We start from the raw sequence: 18,454 nt of genomic DNA on the forward strand, positions 1-18,454 counted from the left end.
TTTATGTTAATTAAACTGTTCGTTGCCCTAAAATTTTGAAAATTTCTCGAATATTTAGAGAGAATCCGTCACTATTTTAGTATCTATCTTGTCTATTTATATATAAAATCTCATTCCCCTGTTATGGTTTTTGCCAAGCCCTATCCCAAAAAACCAAATGATACATGATAAACCTATTTATCCTCTTTAACAGACCTATCGTTTAAAGCTTTTTTATTGCAAACCCTATTCATTATGGCTTTTTGACCTAGGTCTCATTGTGACTTCTATTTTTCACTGTTCAGTAAAAAAAGAAAAGTGATTAAAAAGTATCACTATTTCTGTTAGAAAGCAAGTAGCTATTTTGATTGGTAATTATATACACATATTGAAGGAGGCCGTAGTATTTTCGTTTAAAATATATTACAGTAAGATAATGTCTGCTACATCTTCAAGTGGTGACGTGAAAAAATTTCAAGCTGTACCAAAACCAACGAGCAATGCATCACCACCACCAGCATCGAGTGGGTTTAACGCAAGGACCCTATGGCCGGATTTGATAGAAACACCAGAAAACCAGTGGGTTTTTGAGTGCAAAGATATTATTGAAAAGATAGGCACTAATGGACCGATAGCAGTGGAAATAAAAAAAAATATGGAAAAATGCTTAATGTACTTTTACACACTTAAAAAAAAATTAAATCTTTTTGATCACACCTATACGGCATCATGCATTCTATTTTACAGGTATTGGTTCATATATGGAATACCTACAGCCATAACTGAATGTATTCATATATCACAGGGAATTCTGGTCACCGCTTGCAAAACAATGGAGAATAATAGGCCTATAGAGGCCTATATTAAGGCGACTTGTGAGTTTTTGATGCAAAATATACCGTCTTTAAAAAGTCGAACAAATATTGATAAACTTAAATGGGAATTTAGAGATAAGTTAGTGACGAATGAAAAAAAAATACTATGTTTATTTGGCTTTGACTTAAATATCAGTAATCCAAAAGAATTGATTGAAGAAGTGTTCAGTGGCTATTATAGATTCAACAGGGATCACAATCTGCCAGAAAACTTTAAAAAAGCTTTTCCAAAAATTCTTCAAGAATCAAGAAATTTTATGGTCCAAGCTGTCACCCAGCCAGTTTCTTTATTGTGCGACGGTTATACGTTCATTGTACTATCTCTCATATACTGTGGTTTAGAGTATAAAAAGCTTGTAGACAAAGATTTCAGATATCCGAAAAACTTCTTCAAGGATAGATTCCCTATCGAAGTAACGCCGGAAAATTTTGCCAATATCTTTACCGATTACAAGTTACTGGAAGAGAATTTTTTCAACTTAAAAAGTAATAAAGGTGCTAAATTACAAATTGATTCAAGCATGATTGATTCGGTGATTGACGAAAGTGGCGATGTGGAAAATGAAGTTTCAGAAATCTCTGATCCGTTTAACTACGAGTTGATTAAATCCGGTGAGGTGAAGGAAGAGTTTTTGAATCATATTGAAACAAGGGTTAAAGATTTACTAGATAAGGCTAAACAAGAAAGTATGAAGAGAAAGGCTAAAGATCCTATAAGAACCCCAGATGCCAAAAAACCTAAAATATAAAAATAGAGTACAAGTTATGTTTAATTGGAGGGATCAGTAAAGGTTTGATATATACGTGACAAAATGTCCGGCAAGTTCCCTATGTTATCCTGATAGCAATATTTCCAATACTCAATCCAATGATCATCTGTTTCTGGATCTTTAGGTGAGTCAAAGCGCAGTTTCTGCTTCAATTTTGTTTTCATCTTGTCTATTATTATTCTGGGATGTCTGAATTGGTAAGTTCGGGGATGATAATCGTCCAGAGATTCTGAACAGTCATTATCTTCGGATATTTTTTCAGCAACAAGTAATTTCCCCTCCATAGCAGTCAACAGTACCTTAGGTAGTTGGTAGTCAGTTACTTCATCAGGATTGTCACAAGCATCAATAATATTTTCGATGATACATAAGCATTCTATGGTCAATTTATCCATTTCAGATGATGCTTCGAATGTGTATTCATTATCTTGCATATAGTATAGTTTTAATACATAAAAAAACTGGATAACTTTAAATTGAACACCTGATGAAAGTAATAAGCCTTCCAGAATTTTATTCAAGCAGCATATAATCTGAGGGTCATTTTTAAGTTTGAAAGTTATTGACAGAATATTTTTTTGAATTGTTTCATTCATGTGGTTACTATCTACTAATAGTCCGATTCTGGGACCGAACACATCACATTCACACTCCCAAATTTTTCCTCTCAGAATGGCTAACATTTCTTCGATTTCTGCACAATACTGAAAAAACTGACTAAAAACAAAATTTTCATTGACCTTTGAAAATTTAAGCGTTATCTTATCCATCGCATCGAAAGCGACGCAGTATAACGCCTCAATAACATCTACCTCGTCGAGTGACCAGTGCCATTGAAGTGACTTGGTCTCCTCATTTAAATCGAAGCCATGGGAATAATTAGGGTTTTGTCTTTTGATAAAATTTTTTAGATTATTGCCTACCAATGCTTCATTTTCTTTCAAATCAATTAGAAAACAGTGGCAACACAACATGGATATAAATAGTTCGCAAAGTTCATAAAAAGCTCCAATTTGCTCGTCTGCGATACTTGCAAATAGTCTTGTCCTTTTTGAGTACGCAATGAATTGTAAGCACCAGCGAAAAGATTGAAATGCGAGGTTATAATTTTTATCTACATGACCAAATACTCCTTGAAATAATTTTATATATAGTACCAGTTTTAATTTATTCATTGTCTCTGGATCGGCTTTATCTTTCTTCATTATCTTGATGATATGTTTTGGACCCATCGCAAGATTAAAGTTTAAAATTTTGGCCAGCGCTTCTTTCAGAAGGTTATTGGTTTGAATCCTTAATGGTGAACCTTTTTTCATGATCGAAAGATTATAAAAAACTACATGGTACGGAATATAAAGAGCCAAAAAGTCCCTTATCAAATCACCATTATATGCTTGTAAATTTAGGATAGTCTTCACAGCTTTTTTAAATTCTTTTCTTAAACTTTTTTTAAAAGTTTGATAGTCGACGTCTTTATTCATTATACGTGAGCCGACAATTTGTGACTATGATCAATAAATAGGGCATATATGTACAATTTTGTTTGTATTTCCTCCTGTTGGAGATGAGTAGTAACATAATCATGGGTAAATCGTCTTCTCTGTGACAGCGCAAACCTTTACGCCCAATAAAAATTTGACAGAAAAATTCTCTATAGTGCCGGGGCACTTCATTCAAATTTAGTAAATAGAACTTTTGTGGCAATGGACAGGTTCAGCTACTGCATTTCATATGCGAATTCGCTGCTATACCAGTTTTGTGGCCCCAAAATCACCCGGCAGACAGGGTCTGGTAACACGTCATAATTCTTTCCCTACTTACGAACGTAAAGGAAGCTTTGCCAACTTTTAGAGAAATGGCTACATTAATTATGAACTGGAGTGAAACAACTGTGCTAAAATGATACGATCTAGTAATTTATAGGAAAAAGTAAAGATGGCAAAAAACAAAAAATAATGAGAGCTAAGGGATTCGAACCCTTGCATCCGAAGATATCAGAGATTTTAGAGGTTAAACCCACCTAAATCTGACGCCTTAAACCACTCGGCCAAACTCCCATTGTATGTTGAAAACGATGGATTATACAAGCCATTGGGTTAGCCATTTATTTCTAAAGTCTTTTTCTTGGCTGATTACTTATTAATGAGAAATTGGTAAAGTTTGACATAATTGTTGGGATTCCATTGTTGATTAAGGCTATAATATTATGTATAAGAATAAACTAGAAGTTCTCCTCGAGGATATAGAAACTCTCAAATGGAATCGATATTTCTACACAATAATATTACGATTATTTCTCCTTCCGTTTTATATTTTTCATTATCTTATTACATTATCAATCCTTCCATTTCAGCTTCCTTTAACTTCGGTTGCATCTTCTCATACCTTATGTCATCATCTAACTACCCGTATATGATAATATACGCGTAGTAAGACTACTAGTTAATGACGATAGTTGATTTTTATTCCAACAATTAAGTTAGCAAATGTGGGAAAGCATAAATTATTTGGGAAATGCATATATCTCCGCGATTTCCCTAGCTTAGGAGCTCTTTGGGATCGATATCATTTTTGTTGGAATATGTTGGAATAGAAATCAACTATCATCTACTAACTAGTATTTACATTACTAGTATATTATCATATACGGTGTTAGAAGATGACGCAAATGATGAGAAATAGTCATCTAAATTAGTGGAAGCTGAAACGCAAGGATTGATAATGTAATAGGATCAATGAATATAAACATATAAAATGATGATAATAATATTTATAGAATTGTGTAGAATTGCAGATTCCCTTTTATGGATTCCTAAATCCTTGAGGAGAACTTCTAGTATATTCTGTATACCTAATATTATAGCCTTTATCAACAATGGAATCCCAACAATTATCTCAACATTCACATATTTCTCATGGTAGCGCCTGTGCTTCGGTTACTTCTAAGGAAGTCCACACAAATCAAGATCCGTTAGACGTTTCAGCTTCCAAAACAGAAGAATGTGAGAAGGCTTCCACTAAGGCTAACTCTCAACAGACAACAACACCTGCTTCATCAGCTGTTCCAGAGAACCCCCATCATGCCTCTCCTCAACCTGCTTCAGTACCACCTCCACAGAATGGGCCGTACCCACAGCAGTGCATGATGACCCAAAACCAAGCCAATCCATCTGGTTGGTCATTTTACGGACACCCATCTATGATTCCGTATACACCTTATCAAATGTCGCCTATGTACTTTCCACCTGGGCCACAATCACAGTTTCCGCAGTATCCATCATCAGTTGGAACGCCTCTGAGCACTCCATCACCTGAGTCAGGTAATACATTTACTGATTCATCCTCAGCGGACTCTGATATGACATCCACTAAAAAATATGTCAGACCACCACCAATGTTAACCTCACCTAATGACTTTCCAAATTGGGTTAAAACATACATCAAATTTTTACAAAACTCGAATCTCGGTGGTATTATTCCGACAGTAAACGGAAAACCCGTACGTCAGATCACTGATGATGAACTCACCTTCTTGTATAACACTTTTCAAATATTTGCTCCCTCTCAATTCCTACCTACCTGGGTCAAAGACATCCTATCCGTTGATTATACGGATATCATGAAAATTCTTTCCAAAAGTATTGAAAAAATGCAATCTGATACCCAAGAGGCAAACGACATTGTGACCCTGGCAAATTTGCAATATAATGGCAGTACACCTGCAGATGCATTTGAAACAAAAGTCACAAACATTATCGACAGACTGAACAATAATGGCATTCATATCAATAACAAGGTCGCATGCCAATTAATTATGAGAGGTCTATCTGGCGAATATAAATTTTTACGCTACACACGTCATCGACATCTAAATATGACAGTCGCTGAACTGTTCTTAGATATCCATGCTATTTATGAAGAACAACAGGGATCGAGAAACAGCAAACCTAATTACAGGAGAAATCTGAGTGATGAGAAGAATGATTCTCGCAGCTATACGAATACAACCAAACCCAAAGTTATAGCTCGGAATCCTCAAAAAACAAATAATTCGAAATCGAAAACAGCCAGGGCTCACAATGTATCCACATCTAATAACTCTCCCAGCACGGACAACGATTCCATCAGTAAATCAACTACTGAACCGATTCAATTGAACAATAAGCACGACCTTCACCTTAGGCCAGGAACTTACTGAATCTACGGTAAATCACACTAATCATTCTGATGATGAACTCCCTGGACACCTCCTTCTCGATTCAGGAGCATCACGAACCCTTATAAGATCTGCTCATCACATACACTCAGCATCATCTAATCCTGACATAAACGTAGTTGATGCTCAAAAAAGAAATATACCAATTAACGCTATTGGTGACCTACAATTTCACTTCCAGGACAACACCAAAACATCAATAAAGGTATTGCACACTCCTAACATAGCCTATGACTTACTCAGTTTGAATGAATTGGCTGCAGTAGATATCACAGCATGCTTTACCAAAAACGTCTTAGAACGATCTGACGGCACTGTACTTGCACCTATCGTACAATATGGAGACTTTTACTGGGTATCTAAAAGGTACTTGCTTCCATCAAATATCTCCGTACCCACCATCAATAATGTCCATACAAGTGAAAGTACACGCAAATATCCTTATCCTTTCATTCATCGAATGCTTGCGCATGCCAATGCACAGACAATTCGATACTCACTTAAAAATAACACCATCACGTATTTTAACGAATCAGATGTCGACTGGTCTAGTGCTATTGACTATCAATGTCCTGATTGTTTAATCGGCAAAAGCACCAAACACAGACATATCAAAGGTTCACGACTAAAATACCAAAATTCATACGAACCCTTTCAATACCTACATACTGACATATTTGGTCCAGTTCACAACCTACCAAAAAGTGCACCATCCTATTTCATCTCATTTACTGATGAGACAACAAAATTCCGTTGGGTTTATCCATTGCACGACCGTCGCGAGGACTCTATCCTCGATGTATTTACCACGATACTAGCTTTCATTAAAAACCAATTTCAGGCCAGTGTCTTGGTTATACAAATGGACCGTGGTTCTGAGTATACTAACAGAACTCTCCATAAATTCCTTGAAAAAAATGGTATAACTCCATGCTATACAACCACAGCGGATTCCCGAGCACATGGAGTCGCTGAACGACTAAACCGTACCTTATTAGATGACTGCCGTACTCAACTGCAATGTAGTGGTTTACCGAACCATTTATGGTTCTCTGCAATCGAATTTTCTACTATTGTGAGAAATTCACTAGCTTCACCTAAAAGCAAAAAATCTGCAAGCCAACATGCTGGCTTGGCAGGACTTGATATCAGTACTTTGTTACCTTTCGGTCAACCTGTTATCGTCAATGATCACAACCCTAACTCCAAAATACATCCTCGTGGCATCCCAGGTTACGCTCTACATCCGTCTCGAAACTCTTATGGATATATCATCTATCTTCCATCCTTAAAGAAGACAGTAGATACAACTAACTATGTTATTCTTCAGGGCAAGGAATCCAGATTAGATCAATTCAATTACGACGCACTCACTTTCGATGAAGACTTAAACCGTTTAACTGCTTCATATCATTCGTTCATTGCGTCAAATGAGATCCAAGAATCCAATGATCTTAACATAGAATCTGACCATGACTTCCAATCTGACATTGAACTACATCCTGAGCAACCGAGAAATGTCCTTTCAAAAGCTGTGAGTCCAACCGATTCCACACCTCCGTCAACTCATACTGAAGATTCAAAACCTATATCTGAAATCAATCTTCGTGCACCCAGAGAAGTTGACCCCAACATATCTGAATCTAATATTCTTCCATCAAAGAAGAGATCTAGCACCCCCCAAATTTCCAATATCGAGAGTACCGGTTCGGGTGGTATGCATAAATTAAATGTTCCTTTACTTGCTCCCATGTCCCAATCTAACACACATGAGTCGTCGCACGCCAGTAAATCTAAAGATTTCAGACACTCAGACTCGTACAGTAACAATGAGACTAATCATACAAACGTACCAATATCCAGTACGGGTGGTACCAACAACAAAACTGTTCCGCAGATAAGCGACCAGGAGACTGAGAAAAGGATTATACACCGTTCACCTTCAATCGATGCTTCTCCACCGGAAAATAATTCATCGCACAATATTGTTCCTATCAAAACGCCAACTACTGTTTCTGAACAGAATACCGAGGAATCTATTATCGCTGATCTCCCACTTCCCGATCCGCCTCCAGAACCTCCTACCGAATTATCAGACTCCTTTAAAGAACTTCCACCGATCAATTCTCGTCAAACTAATTCCAGTTTGGGTGGTATTGGTGACTCTAATGCCTATACTACTATCAACAGTAAGAAAAGATCATTAGAAGATAATGAAACTGAAATTAAGGTATCACGAGACACATGGAATACTAAGAATATGCGTAGTTTAGAACCTCCGAGATCGAAGAAACGAATTCACCTGATTGCAGCTGCAAAAGCAGTAAAATCAATCAAACCAATACGAACAACCTTAAGATACGATGAGGCAATCACCTATAATAAAGATATTAAAGAAAAGGAAAAATATATCGAAGCATACCACAAAGAAGTCAACCAACTATTGAAAATGAATACTTGGGACACTGACAAATATTATGACAGAAAAGAAATAGACCCTAAAAGAGTAATAAACTCAATGTTTATCTTCAACAAGAAACGTGACGGAACTCATAAAGCTAGATTTGTTGCAAGAGGTGACATTCAGCATCCTGATACGTACGATACAGGTATGCAATCCAACACTGTACATCATTATGCGTTGATGACATCCCTGTCACTTGCATTAGACAATAACTACTATATTACACAATTAGACATATCTTCGGCATATTTGTATGCAGACATCAAAGAAGAATTATACATAAGACCTCCACCACATTTAGGAATGAATGATAAGTTGATACGTTTGAAGAAATCACATTATGGATTGAAACAAAGTGGAGCGAACTGGTACGAAACTATCAAATCATACCTGATAAAACAGTGTGGTATGGAAGAAGTTCGTGGATGGTCATGCGTATTTAAGAATAGTCAAGTAACAATTTGCTTATTCGTTGATGATATGATATTGTTCAGCAAAGACTTAAATGCAAATAAGAAAATCATAACAACACTCAAGAAACAATACGATACAAAGATAATAAATCTGGGTGAAAGTGATAACGAAATTCAGTACGACATACTTGGCTTAGAAATCAAATATCAAAGAGGTAAATACATGAAATTAGGTATGGAAAACTCATTAACTGAGAAAATACCCAAATTAAACGTACCTTTGAATCCAAAAGGAAGAAAACTTAGCGCTCCAGGTCAACCAGGTCTTTATATAGACCAGGATGAACTAGAAATAGATGAAGATGAATACAAAGAGAAGGTACATGAAATGCAAAAGTTGATTGGTCTAGCTTCATATGTTGGATATAAATTTAGATTTGACTTACTATACTACATCAACACACTTGCTCAACATATACTATTCCCCTCTAGGCAAGTTTTAGACATGACATATGAGTTAATACAATTCATGTGGGACACTAGAGATAAACAACTGATATGGCACAAAAACAAACCTACCGAGCCAGATAATAAACTAGTCGCAATAAGCGATGCTTCATATGGTAACCAACCATATTACAAGTCACAAATTGGTAACATTTTCCTACTCAACGGAAAAGTGATTGGAGGAAAGTCGACAAAGGCTTCGTTAACATGCACTTCAACTACAGAAGCAGAAATACACGCAGTCAGTGAAGCTATTCCGCTATTGAATAACCTCAGTCACCTTGTGCAAGAACTTAACAAGAAACCAATTATTAAAGGCTTACTTACTGATAGTAGATCAACGATCAGTATAATTAAGTCTACAAATGAAGAGAAATTTAGAAACAGATTTTTTGGCACAAAGGCAATGAGACTTAGAGATGAAGTATCAGGTAATAATCTATACGTATACTACATCGAGACCAAGAAGAACATTGCTGATGTGATGACAAAACCTCTTCCGATAAAAACATTTAAACTATTAACTAACAAATGGATTCATTAGATCTATTACATTATGGGTGGTATGTTGGAATAGAAATCAACTATCATCTACTAACTAGTATTTACATTACTAGTATATTATCATATACGGTGTTAGAAGATGACGCAAATGATGAGAAATAGTCATCTAAATTAGTGGAAGCTGAAACGCAAGGATTGATAATGTAATAGGATCAATGAATATAAACATATAAAATGATGATAATAATATTTATAGAATTGTGTAGAATTGCAGATTCCCTTTTATGGATTCCTAAATCCTTGAGGAGAACTTCTAGTATATTCTGTATACCTAATATTATAGCCTTTATCAACAATGGAATCCCAACAATTATCTCAACATTCACCCATTTCTCAGAATAGATGTGAACTCTTTGGTTTTCGGTCAGACTAGACGTCAGTAAATAGTTTGAAAGCGAGAATAAAAAATAATTGTAATGGATAATGAAATGCCGTTAATTGGTAGTATTAATGAAGAATGAATATCCATCTTTTCATGCAATATAAGAGAAAAATATAAAACTGCTGAGATACGGACAAAAATCACCTATGTACAAGTATTTATTTTATCATATACGGCGTAAGAAGATGACGTCAAAAATTGAGGAACAGTCATCGAATTTAATGGAAGCTGAAATGCAATGATCGATAATGTAATAGGATAATGAGTAACAACAATTAAATTGAAGAAGAAAAAATAGTGATGCTCTGTAGAGATGTCATTTCCCTTCAATGTTGCTATATTCTCCTGGCACATTAACGTATGCCCACTATTAGTGCCTTTAACAATAGAATCCCAACAATTATTCAATTATTCACCCATAAAATCCACCTATTTTTCAAGAAAGCATTAGATTTGCTCATTATTATTTATTATTAACATAAAAGTGCCTTTGGTAGTTACTATGTATTTAGTGTGGTGACCCGTATTCCTCATATATATAAGTAGCTACCACATTATGTTCAATCAATATATCTTTAACTCAGCTCAGCATTGTCTGAATTGCTCGCTTAAGTTTTTATCCTGTGATTAGTGCATTTACACATAAACGTATACCGGGTGTACCTCAATATACTATGTAAACATTTAAATTGTTACCATAACAACTCATGTTATTATTAATGATCACTTGACAACATATAAAAACGAAAGAAGAAATAATAATACTACTATGTATAAGTATCCATTTCCTTTTGTGGATTCCTCAAAATGGCCAGTATATTCGGAAGTAACATAATGTAGTTATTCATCGATGAGGTTCACATTCTGTAGCACTGACCCATCGAAAGAAAAGAGTTTATATTTTGATAAATTACATAAAAGCTGAAAAGTTTGTAGTGGTCATAGAAGGTAACCCACCTCCTAAGAAATCCAGCATCATATGCATACCACCACCTCCACTATACTCATCAACATCCTGTGGTAAAACCTGTGATACGCTATCCAAGAACCACACTTTGTCCTTTATTTCTGTGGTATAACCTCTCAATAATGTATAGTAAGACCTCATTATTCTCATGGCCCCTAGGTCGCCTGTCATTAATAATGCTAAAAAAGTCCTATCCAAAAGAGCAGGAAATGAGAAGACTCTCAACATAAAATCTAATTGATTTTTTTCGCGATGCAGTTTGTCCAAATATGCTAAAGTTATCAAGTACGGTGAATCAATTTCTACGGGATATAAATCTGCTATACTTTCGTCAAAGCATACGAGTTCCGATATCGTATTATTGTTATTTCCATCACCATTATTGCTATTGTCATTATCATTATTATGATTACTTTGGTTGATTACAGCTTCACCCAAATCACTCAAGTCAACAGAAATTAAGTTATAAAACTTGGATGTCTCCGACAGGGGCCATACAGCAGTTAGTATAGTTACGGCGCCTTTAACATGGAAAATCCATGCCGTTGGTGAGCTGCTTGAAGCATTTGCCAATGAATCTAGGATTAATATTAGAGCACTAGCCACCAAAGCATCTGTGTTATCATCTGAAATTTCGAGCACAGCCTCTCTTAACAGTCTCAACGCTTCTAAACGATGACTAGACACGTAGTTATCCAAGCCGGCTTCAGTTCTGGACAAATGAGTGGCGCTAAAAGCCAAAATTGTATGCATCAAGAAGGGAAAATGAAAAGCCAAATCCGGAATATAAGTGCTCCATACTTCAGGACCAGAAATGCCTGCTTCGGTTATGGTATGCCATACGTCAGTACAATAGTGATGAAAAAGTTTTAGATCTATCAAATTCAAATTTGATTTTCTAGACAGCCCGACTAATTCAGGGACTAGTCGTGAGGCTGATGAAGCGTTTGAATGGGGAGAAGATTGTTGTTGAGTGTGAGAATTTGATGAACGTGGAGACAATGCCTCCGAGTTGGATAACAGGTCACCCATTGGGGACGTCTTCAAAGTAGGAGAATTTCCCAAAGCGGTCCTGTTGTCCGGTATAGATAACAATGACTTTGTAGAGGTTACATTGGATACTCCCGTTGAAGGGGACGCAATGTTTTGATCTATGGAAGGTTTGGACAACGTGTGTGGGGGACTGATTGTGAGACCGGTATTGTCGATTATCAAGTTTTTGTTATGAGATAGTATATCAGAAGCAGTAACTTTATTTTCGTTTCCGTTAAGGGGGTTATTGCCCGAATTAACAGCATCCGTCTTAGTATTATCCAATGGGTTCTTCGTAAATTGCTTGTTTTTGTCCTCCTGTTCCTGTTGCATATTTGCGAGTGCCTCCTCTGCTGTGCTAACTTTGATTGCTCTGTTATTAGATGTAGCAAACTTTCCGAGGCCAAATAACTCTTGAAACTCAGAGGCCATTCCATTTGCAGCACCGTATGGAAATAATGTATTGAAGCTCTTCATATTGAAGTTCAAGCCCATCTTGTTCAATTGCGCTAGCTGGTCGAAGGGAATATTGCTGAAGGGGGACTGTGTTCCTTGTTGTTGTGGAATTTGCTGATTTTGTTGTTGAAGTTGTGGCTGCTGCAATCCATTCGTCACCGAATTTAGCCTACCAGGCGAGAGTAAGCCGTTAAGGCTACTTGATAAATTCATGGCCGTTGATTGAAAACTAGGTGTTATCGGTATACTCAATGGCGAATTCCCTGGTAGGGCCATGTTTGGGTGGTTGTTGTTTATCATTGAACTGGGAGCTGTTTGTGTTATATTATTATGCGCTTCAGCTCCATTTGCACTGCTGTTGGTACTGTTACTGGTGTTATTCACTAAACTCGCTAATAGGTGCGGTAACAAAAGATTCTCCATATTATTGGATACGGATGGAGGAACGCTATTAGGGGAATTGCTTTGTTCATCAGTACCAACATGTGGCAACAGTTGCTGCTGTAACTGAACTTGCTGTTGTTGACGAAATTGCTGTTCTTGTTGATGATGAAGTTGCTGTTGTTGTTGTTGTAACATGATGGCATTGTCACTCAGATTTTTCTTGCCTACCCTATCGTGGACCGCTGATGCAAATTTTGACGACGAAGAATCTTTTCTTCTTCTTGGCTGAATAGGGCTGTAAACACAGTCCAATTTCATGTTTGTACATTTCTTGCAAAATGGTTTGCCTTCATCACATTTTACTCTTCTTCTTTTACAATTGTCGCAACCGGTCTTGGACTTGTTATGAAACTTCCGTTTCCCTGTCGAAGTCTTGCTCACTTTCTTGCCCCCAACCTCAATCAGTTCAGCATCCTTCTCTCTTTCTTGTCCAGCATTCCCATCATCGGATGTCATGTTATGTTAGATGGAGATCTATGGATAAACGAAATATAAACCTTAAATGAAAAAAACCGTCGACTTAACTCCTCTATATTATGTAAAGGCGAAATGTTATTTGTGCCTTTGAAAAGTGGAGGTCTTGGTTGCTTCTCCTTCGACGATAATCGATTTCGGTGACTAGTTAGTAGATGATGTAATCGTAGACGCAGGGAACCCTTGCTTTTCCCCAATCGTAACAAAAAAAAACAAGGGGAAATAAACTATTAGATAGTACGAGTTCGTTAAGTTAAAAAAAAGGCTATAAAAGTCGAAGAACGAATGATTACGACCAACATCTATTGTTCAAACTTGCCTTCGTTGAGTTTATCGAACGCGCTCGTTTAAATTTTTCCGACAAGAACGAGGAACGAGTCACCAATTACGTTTTCGGCTCTGTCGGTTGCAGGATCTGTAAAAGCGATATAGATACACACGTCAGCATGAAGCTCTTATGATTTGGCGAGTAGTGTTAGTACGTTAAATGCTACGACTCGGCATATACTGTGCTCGTTTTTATCAGTTTCATCCGAGGATTGTAGCCTTTTTTTTTCATTTGTTGATGTTTCTCTAGTATTTTCCGTCTTGTAGTGGTTTCGGGTATGTTGAACATAAACATTAAAAAAGACGATTAAATAAACTTGAGTTTGTACAAAGGAAAGCTGTAGTCATAGAGTATTTAGAAAAAAAAGCAGCCACAGTTTACATGAAGATGTGACCAATGAGGAGGCATCGGTTTGCCTTTGAATCTCAATCGCTTGAAAATTGAGTTCTTTTCGAATGATGACACCTCCGAGAAATGGCATTTCTATGCTAGCGCCACTCTACCCTTTCAAACGTCCGTACTCATATGAAGTTTCATCCTTCACGCAGCGATCTAAAAAGTTGTAAAAAAAAATACATTTAGGCCTAGCTATATATGCTACTATGTATCATTCAGTGAAATGGCTGAGGTTATATAAAATACTGGGAGGTCGTTTTTACGCTAAAGCAGACCTTGCGGATCTTTTCCTGTAGAATATATTTGTAGCATAAGTCCAATTTTACGGGCGCATTTTCAAAATCAAGGTGATATTGACATATTTTGAAGAGCACCCAATGGGCTAGCTGCAAGAACAAAGAGACCAGAAAGCCTAGAATTAAATGCCAGAAAAATGGAAATTTATTCTAGACAAAAATTGTTCGGCACCTCTACAGACGTTTAACGAACCTGGTCCGGCCTTTGAGGCGATCAAAAAAAGGCCCATTTTTGTGTTCCGCGTAATTGGTTTGCGCCTTTCCATGGAGCTTGGTGGGCGACATTCTCAAACTGGTTTCCTGATACATCATGCACGCCCGTAAAGGGTTTAAGTATTGATTGCTAGCCTGAATGTTTCATATGCATACCGTGTCTATGCAACGAATATATTTCAGAAAAAAGCACGAAAGCCAAATTTTTGATGTTAAGAGGTGTTTTTGCCCGTAAACGGAGAAGACGTGGTAGGACTCGCAAATGTCGCGTTTAGCGTTGAAGAACATGGAAGTATTGAACGTTTGGGGCTTGACGGCTCGACTTTTTTGCACTACTCCGCCTTGAACAGACGGATGATCCTGGCGCAAGAAACAAAGAGAATCAACTCTGAGCAAAGCGAAAAAATGAAATACAACGATAATAAAAGGATAGGAAGGTGTATATATAAGTTAATTTTAGATATAGATTAAGAAAAGATGGGCATATACTAATATGACTACAAAATTGCACATTTTTTACTTTTCTTGATAACAGGAGGCTCCAAGGCGGCCACGATAGCTTCATCGAATACATTCTTCAAACCGCGTTGTGTTAGTGCCGAACACTCGACATATTTTACTGCTTTCAGTTCTCTTGCTAACCTGGAACCTTGTTCTGATGTAATCGGACGTAATCTTTGTCTTTGCAACTTCTCGATGATTACCTTGTCATCCCTTAGATCAATCTGCGTACCGACGACCAGGCATGGTACACCTGGACAATGGTGATGTACTTCAGGGAACCATTTTTCTTTAACGTTTTCAAAAGAGGGTGGGGAAATAACACTGAAACAAACCAAAAATACATCAGTAGAAGGATATGACAAGGGTCTCAATCGATCGTAATCTTCTTGACCGGCCGTATCAAACAAACCTAACGTATATGGTTCATCACCAATCATCACAGTCACCGCATAGTTATCGAACACTGTTGGAACATAGTCGGCTGGAAATTGATTCGTTGTATAGGAGATTAGAAGGCACGTTTTCCCAACAGCACCATCACCGACAACAACACACTTTAGCGTTTGCATTTTGTGGAAGAGCTAATACGTTTATTTCTTGTTTTATAAGTTTTGCTTCTCTAATTCGTTTGTTAACCTATCTCCTCAGGAAAATAGAATAGTATAATAAATAACGAATATAATTTTTTGCGACAAAGGAAACCTATTGCAAAAAGTGAAGAATGACAGAGAAGGATAATCAGTATATCTCGGTACACCTGGAACCTATTTATCAAAACGCTGCTCTTGCCTTTTCCAAGAATCGCGTCTATCATCGATCAATCAACCTTGTTTGCTTTTTTTTATCACTTTTTCCCGTATCTTGTTTCATTTGGAAGGGCCCAATGGAAGCAGTATTACCCGTATTGAATGACCCTTGAATCGACGGTGGAAGACATCTTTAATGCGATGTTTAGAAGACAATGTGCCGTATTTACCTGTATATGTGGATTATCTAACAGTCTACAATACAAAATTAGGTGTAACGTAGCTACAACAGTTGATAGAAATAATGCAACTTTTTTTAAAAAAAAAAGAGAAAGTGCTCGAGGTGGGGATTGAACCCACGACGGTCGCGTTGCTTTTAAAGGCCTGTTTGAAAGGTCTTTGGCACAGAAACTTCGGAAACCGAATGTTGCTATAAGCACGAAGCTCTAACCACTGAGCTACACGAGCATTTTCGAAAGAGACGTAAATTAAATTGTTATTTATACCGTAGATGATTGTTTTTCACGAAATTACCCTTTTGAGTTCCGGCTTGTTTCGTTCAACAGTACTACCACTGATAAGTTAGCTTCATTATTGGAAGAAGGTTGATAAATGAAAGAAGATTCACGACTATGCACGGCAACTGGTAAGTAATACACGGGCCCAGATATTTATTTTAATTCTTGGAAAGAAAGTATAAATTTATAGGTTCGCTATCAGTAAGTATACGAATTTCAAACTACGTCATATATAATATCCAAAAGAAGATGAAGGCGATGCGGTCACTCTAGGACTACAACTTATCCATCGCCTCATTTAGTGCATTCACCGCAATGTATACATCTGAAAATGTATTATATAAGGGAGCAGGAGCCAATCTAATTACGTTTGGTCTTCTTGCATCGCCAATGACACCATGGTCATGCAAATATTGGAAAACTTTGGGCATAATATCCTCTTTTCCAGTGTCAGAATCGAAGTAAAGTGACAATTGGGCGCCATGTTCTTCATCTGTGCTTGTTGGAGTTAATATTGTAAAAAAACATGGTAATTTCTCGATCCTTAAAGGGTGTTTGTAATACTTGGAGGCTTCCAACAGTTCCGTCATATAGTTCGTCAGCAACAACGATCTTTTACGAACTTCATTAATACCATTAAACTTCGCAAATAATTCCAATGAACTTCTCAATGCCACTGTGTCAATAACGCTTGGATTAGATTGCCTGAATCCCAATGCTCCTGGAATCGGCTCGAATACTTCCAGCATTTGAAATCGCTTAGCAGGATCATTGCCCCACCAACCAGCTAATCTTGGCAAACTTTCCTTAGCAGGGTCTGGTTTAGTATGCTTCGAGTGGACAAATAAGCCACCAATTCCACCAGGCCCGGCATTCAAGTACTTGTAAGAACACCAACAGGCAAAGTCAACACCCCAATCATGAAGTTGCAATGGGACGTTCCCTACAGCGTGTGCTAAATCCCATCCAACCAATATGTCGGGGAATTGGTGGGCAAATGAGGTGATTCGGCCAATATCGAAATATTGCCCCGTGTAATACTGAACACCTGACAAACAGACCAGCGCCAATTCATCTTGATTTACCTCTATGGTATCCAGGATATCTTGAGTTCTGATATAAGTCTCTCCCTCGCGTGGCTCGATCTGAATAAAAACATTCTCAGGTTCCGAAATTCCATGAATTTTGCACTGGTTGTAGAAAGCATAATAGTCTGATGGAAAGGAGCCCTTTTCAAAAAGGATCTTGAATCTTTTCTCAGTAGGTTTATAAAACGTAATTAACAATGAATTCAAATTTGCAGTGAGACTATTCATTACTGCAACTTCATTTTCTTGAGCACCCACGATGGGGGCTAGTAGTGGAAGAATAGGTAAGTCAATGCTGACCCAAGGCACCTTTCCTCTGGCTTCTTCAGGATGTTTGAAATGCGATTCCACAGCACAATCGCTCCACGCATCTAGCTCAGCATTAATTGAATTCCTAGTTGACTTCGGCATCAAACCTAAAGAATTCCCGCATAAGTACGTCACAGGCTTATCGTCGGACGATAGTCCCATGGATTTAAATGTAGGGATGTTGAATTCATCCCTCAGAGATTCCGGATATTCTCCGTCTAATTCCAAAGCTTTCTCCATAATTACCAGTTTGTTTCTTTTTTCCACAGAATATTTAGGCTTAATATGTACGTATTGACAGCATATATATTTGCTGTCTTGAATTTATTATGCTAATAAATAATTATGTTTTTCAAGCGCAGTCACCTATTTCCAAAGCGATGGGTTTGTCCGTGCCGTAGACGGCATCCCGTCGTTTTAATAACCGTTATAAAAACCGCCCCCATATTTTCGTGGGTTGACGACGACAGGCGTGGACGACGTTAATTGACGTCGTCATAATATATTTCATAT

At 37.3% G+C, this 18,454-nt stretch overlaps 7 protein-coding genes and 2 non-coding genes across 9 annotated transcripts, besides 7 other annotated features; 3 read left to right on the top strand and 6 right to left on the bottom strand.

The window, feature by feature from the left end:
* Positions 1-415: 415 nt before the first annotated feature.
* BUR2 (Bur2p) lies at positions 416-1,603 on the top strand (the record flags this gene model as incomplete). The annotated part of the gene is made up of 1 exon (NM_001182113.1): positions 416-1,603. The coding sequence occupies one exon, from the start codon at positions 416-418 to the stop codon at positions 1,601-1,603; it is 1,188 nt and encodes a 395-aa protein (NP_013327.1).
* Positions 1,604-1,623: 20 nt separating this feature from the next.
* Positions 1,624-3,105, bottom strand: ADY4 (Ady4p; the record flags this gene model as incomplete). The annotated part of the gene is made up of 1 exon (NM_001182114.1): positions 1,624-3,105. One exon carries the CDS (start codon positions 3,103-3,105, stop codon positions 1,624-1,626), a length of 1,482 nt encoding a protein of 493 aa, NP_013328.1.
* Positions 3,106-3,580: 475 nt separating this feature from the next.
* YNCL0032C lies at positions 3,581-3,681 on the bottom strand. The gene is given in 2 exon segments: positions 3,581-3,624; positions 3,644-3,681. It is a non-coding gene; the product is annotated as a tRNA-Leu (tRNA).
* Positions 3,682-3,767: 86 nt separating this feature from the next.
* Positions 3,768-4,097: a long terminal repeat (Ty1 LTR).
* Positions 4,098-4,206: 109 nt separating this feature from the next.
* Positions 4,207-4,540: a long terminal repeat (Ty1 LTR).
* Positions 4,207-10,124: a mobile genetic element (YLRWTy1-2; Ty1 element, LTR retrotransposon of the Copia (Pseudoviridae) group; contains co-transcribed genes TYA Gag and TYB Pol, encoding proteins involved in structure and function of virus-like particles, flanked by two direct repeats).
* YLR227W-A (gag protein) lies at positions 4,500-5,822 on the top strand (the record flags this gene model as incomplete). Its single annotated transcript, NM_001184407.1, has 1 exon — positions 4,500-5,822. One exon carries the CDS (start codon positions 4,500-4,502, stop codon positions 5,820-5,822), a length of 1,323 nt encoding a protein of 440 aa, NP_058172.1.
* YLR227W-B (gag-pol fusion protein) lies at positions 4,500-9,768 on the top strand (the record flags this gene model as incomplete). Its single annotated transcript, NM_001184408.2, is given in 1 exon segment — positions 4,500-9,768. Coding segments are annotated over 1 exon segment (5,268 nt in total).
* Positions 9,791-10,124: a long terminal repeat (Ty1 LTR).
* A 205-nt stretch (positions 10,125-10,329) lies between these two features.
* Positions 10,330-10,606: a long terminal repeat (Ty1 LTR).
* A 25-nt stretch (positions 10,607-10,631) lies between these two features.
* Positions 10,632-10,906: a long terminal repeat (Ty4 LTR).
* A 174-nt stretch (positions 10,907-11,080) lies between these two features.
* Positions 11,081-13,525, bottom strand: ECM22 (Ecm22p; the record flags this gene model as incomplete). Its single annotated transcript, NM_001182115.1, has 1 exon — positions 11,081-13,525. The coding sequence occupies one exon, from the start codon at positions 13,523-13,525 to the stop codon at positions 11,081-11,083; it is 2,445 nt and encodes an 814-aa protein (NP_013329.1).
* A 560-nt stretch (positions 13,526-14,085) lies between these two features.
* Positions 14,086-14,194: an origin of replication (ARS1218; Autonomously Replicating Sequence).
* Positions 14,195-15,273: 1,079 nt separating this feature from the next.
* On the bottom strand, positions 15,274-15,849 carry CDC42 (Rho family GTPase CDC42; the record flags this gene model as incomplete). The annotated part of the gene is made up of 1 exon (NM_001182116.1): positions 15,274-15,849. One exon carries the CDS (start codon positions 15,847-15,849, stop codon positions 15,274-15,276), a length of 576 nt encoding a protein of 191 aa, NP_013330.1.
* A 512-nt stretch (positions 15,850-16,361) lies between these two features.
* YNCL0033C lies at positions 16,362-16,494 on the bottom strand. The gene is made up of 2 exons: positions 16,458-16,494; positions 16,362-16,397 (listed from the first exon to the last, which is right to left on the bottom strand). It is a non-coding gene; the product is annotated as a tRNA-Ile (tRNA).
* Positions 16,495-16,819: 325 nt separating this feature from the next.
* On the bottom strand, positions 16,820-18,181 carry BNA5 (kynureninase; the record flags this gene model as incomplete). The annotated part of the gene is made up of 1 exon (NM_001182118.1): positions 16,820-18,181. One exon carries the CDS (start codon positions 18,179-18,181, stop codon positions 16,820-16,822), a length of 1,362 nt encoding a protein of 453 aa, NP_013332.1.
* Between the last annotated feature and the right edge of the window lie 273 nt (positions 18,182-18,454).

The sequence above is a fragment of the Saccharomyces cerevisiae genome, chromosome XII (assembly GCF_000146045.2).
Source record: "Saccharomyces cerevisiae S288C chromosome XII, complete sequence".
Lineage (NCBI taxonomy): Eukaryota > Fungi > Ascomycota > Saccharomycetes > Saccharomycetales > Saccharomycetaceae > Saccharomyces > Saccharomyces cerevisiae.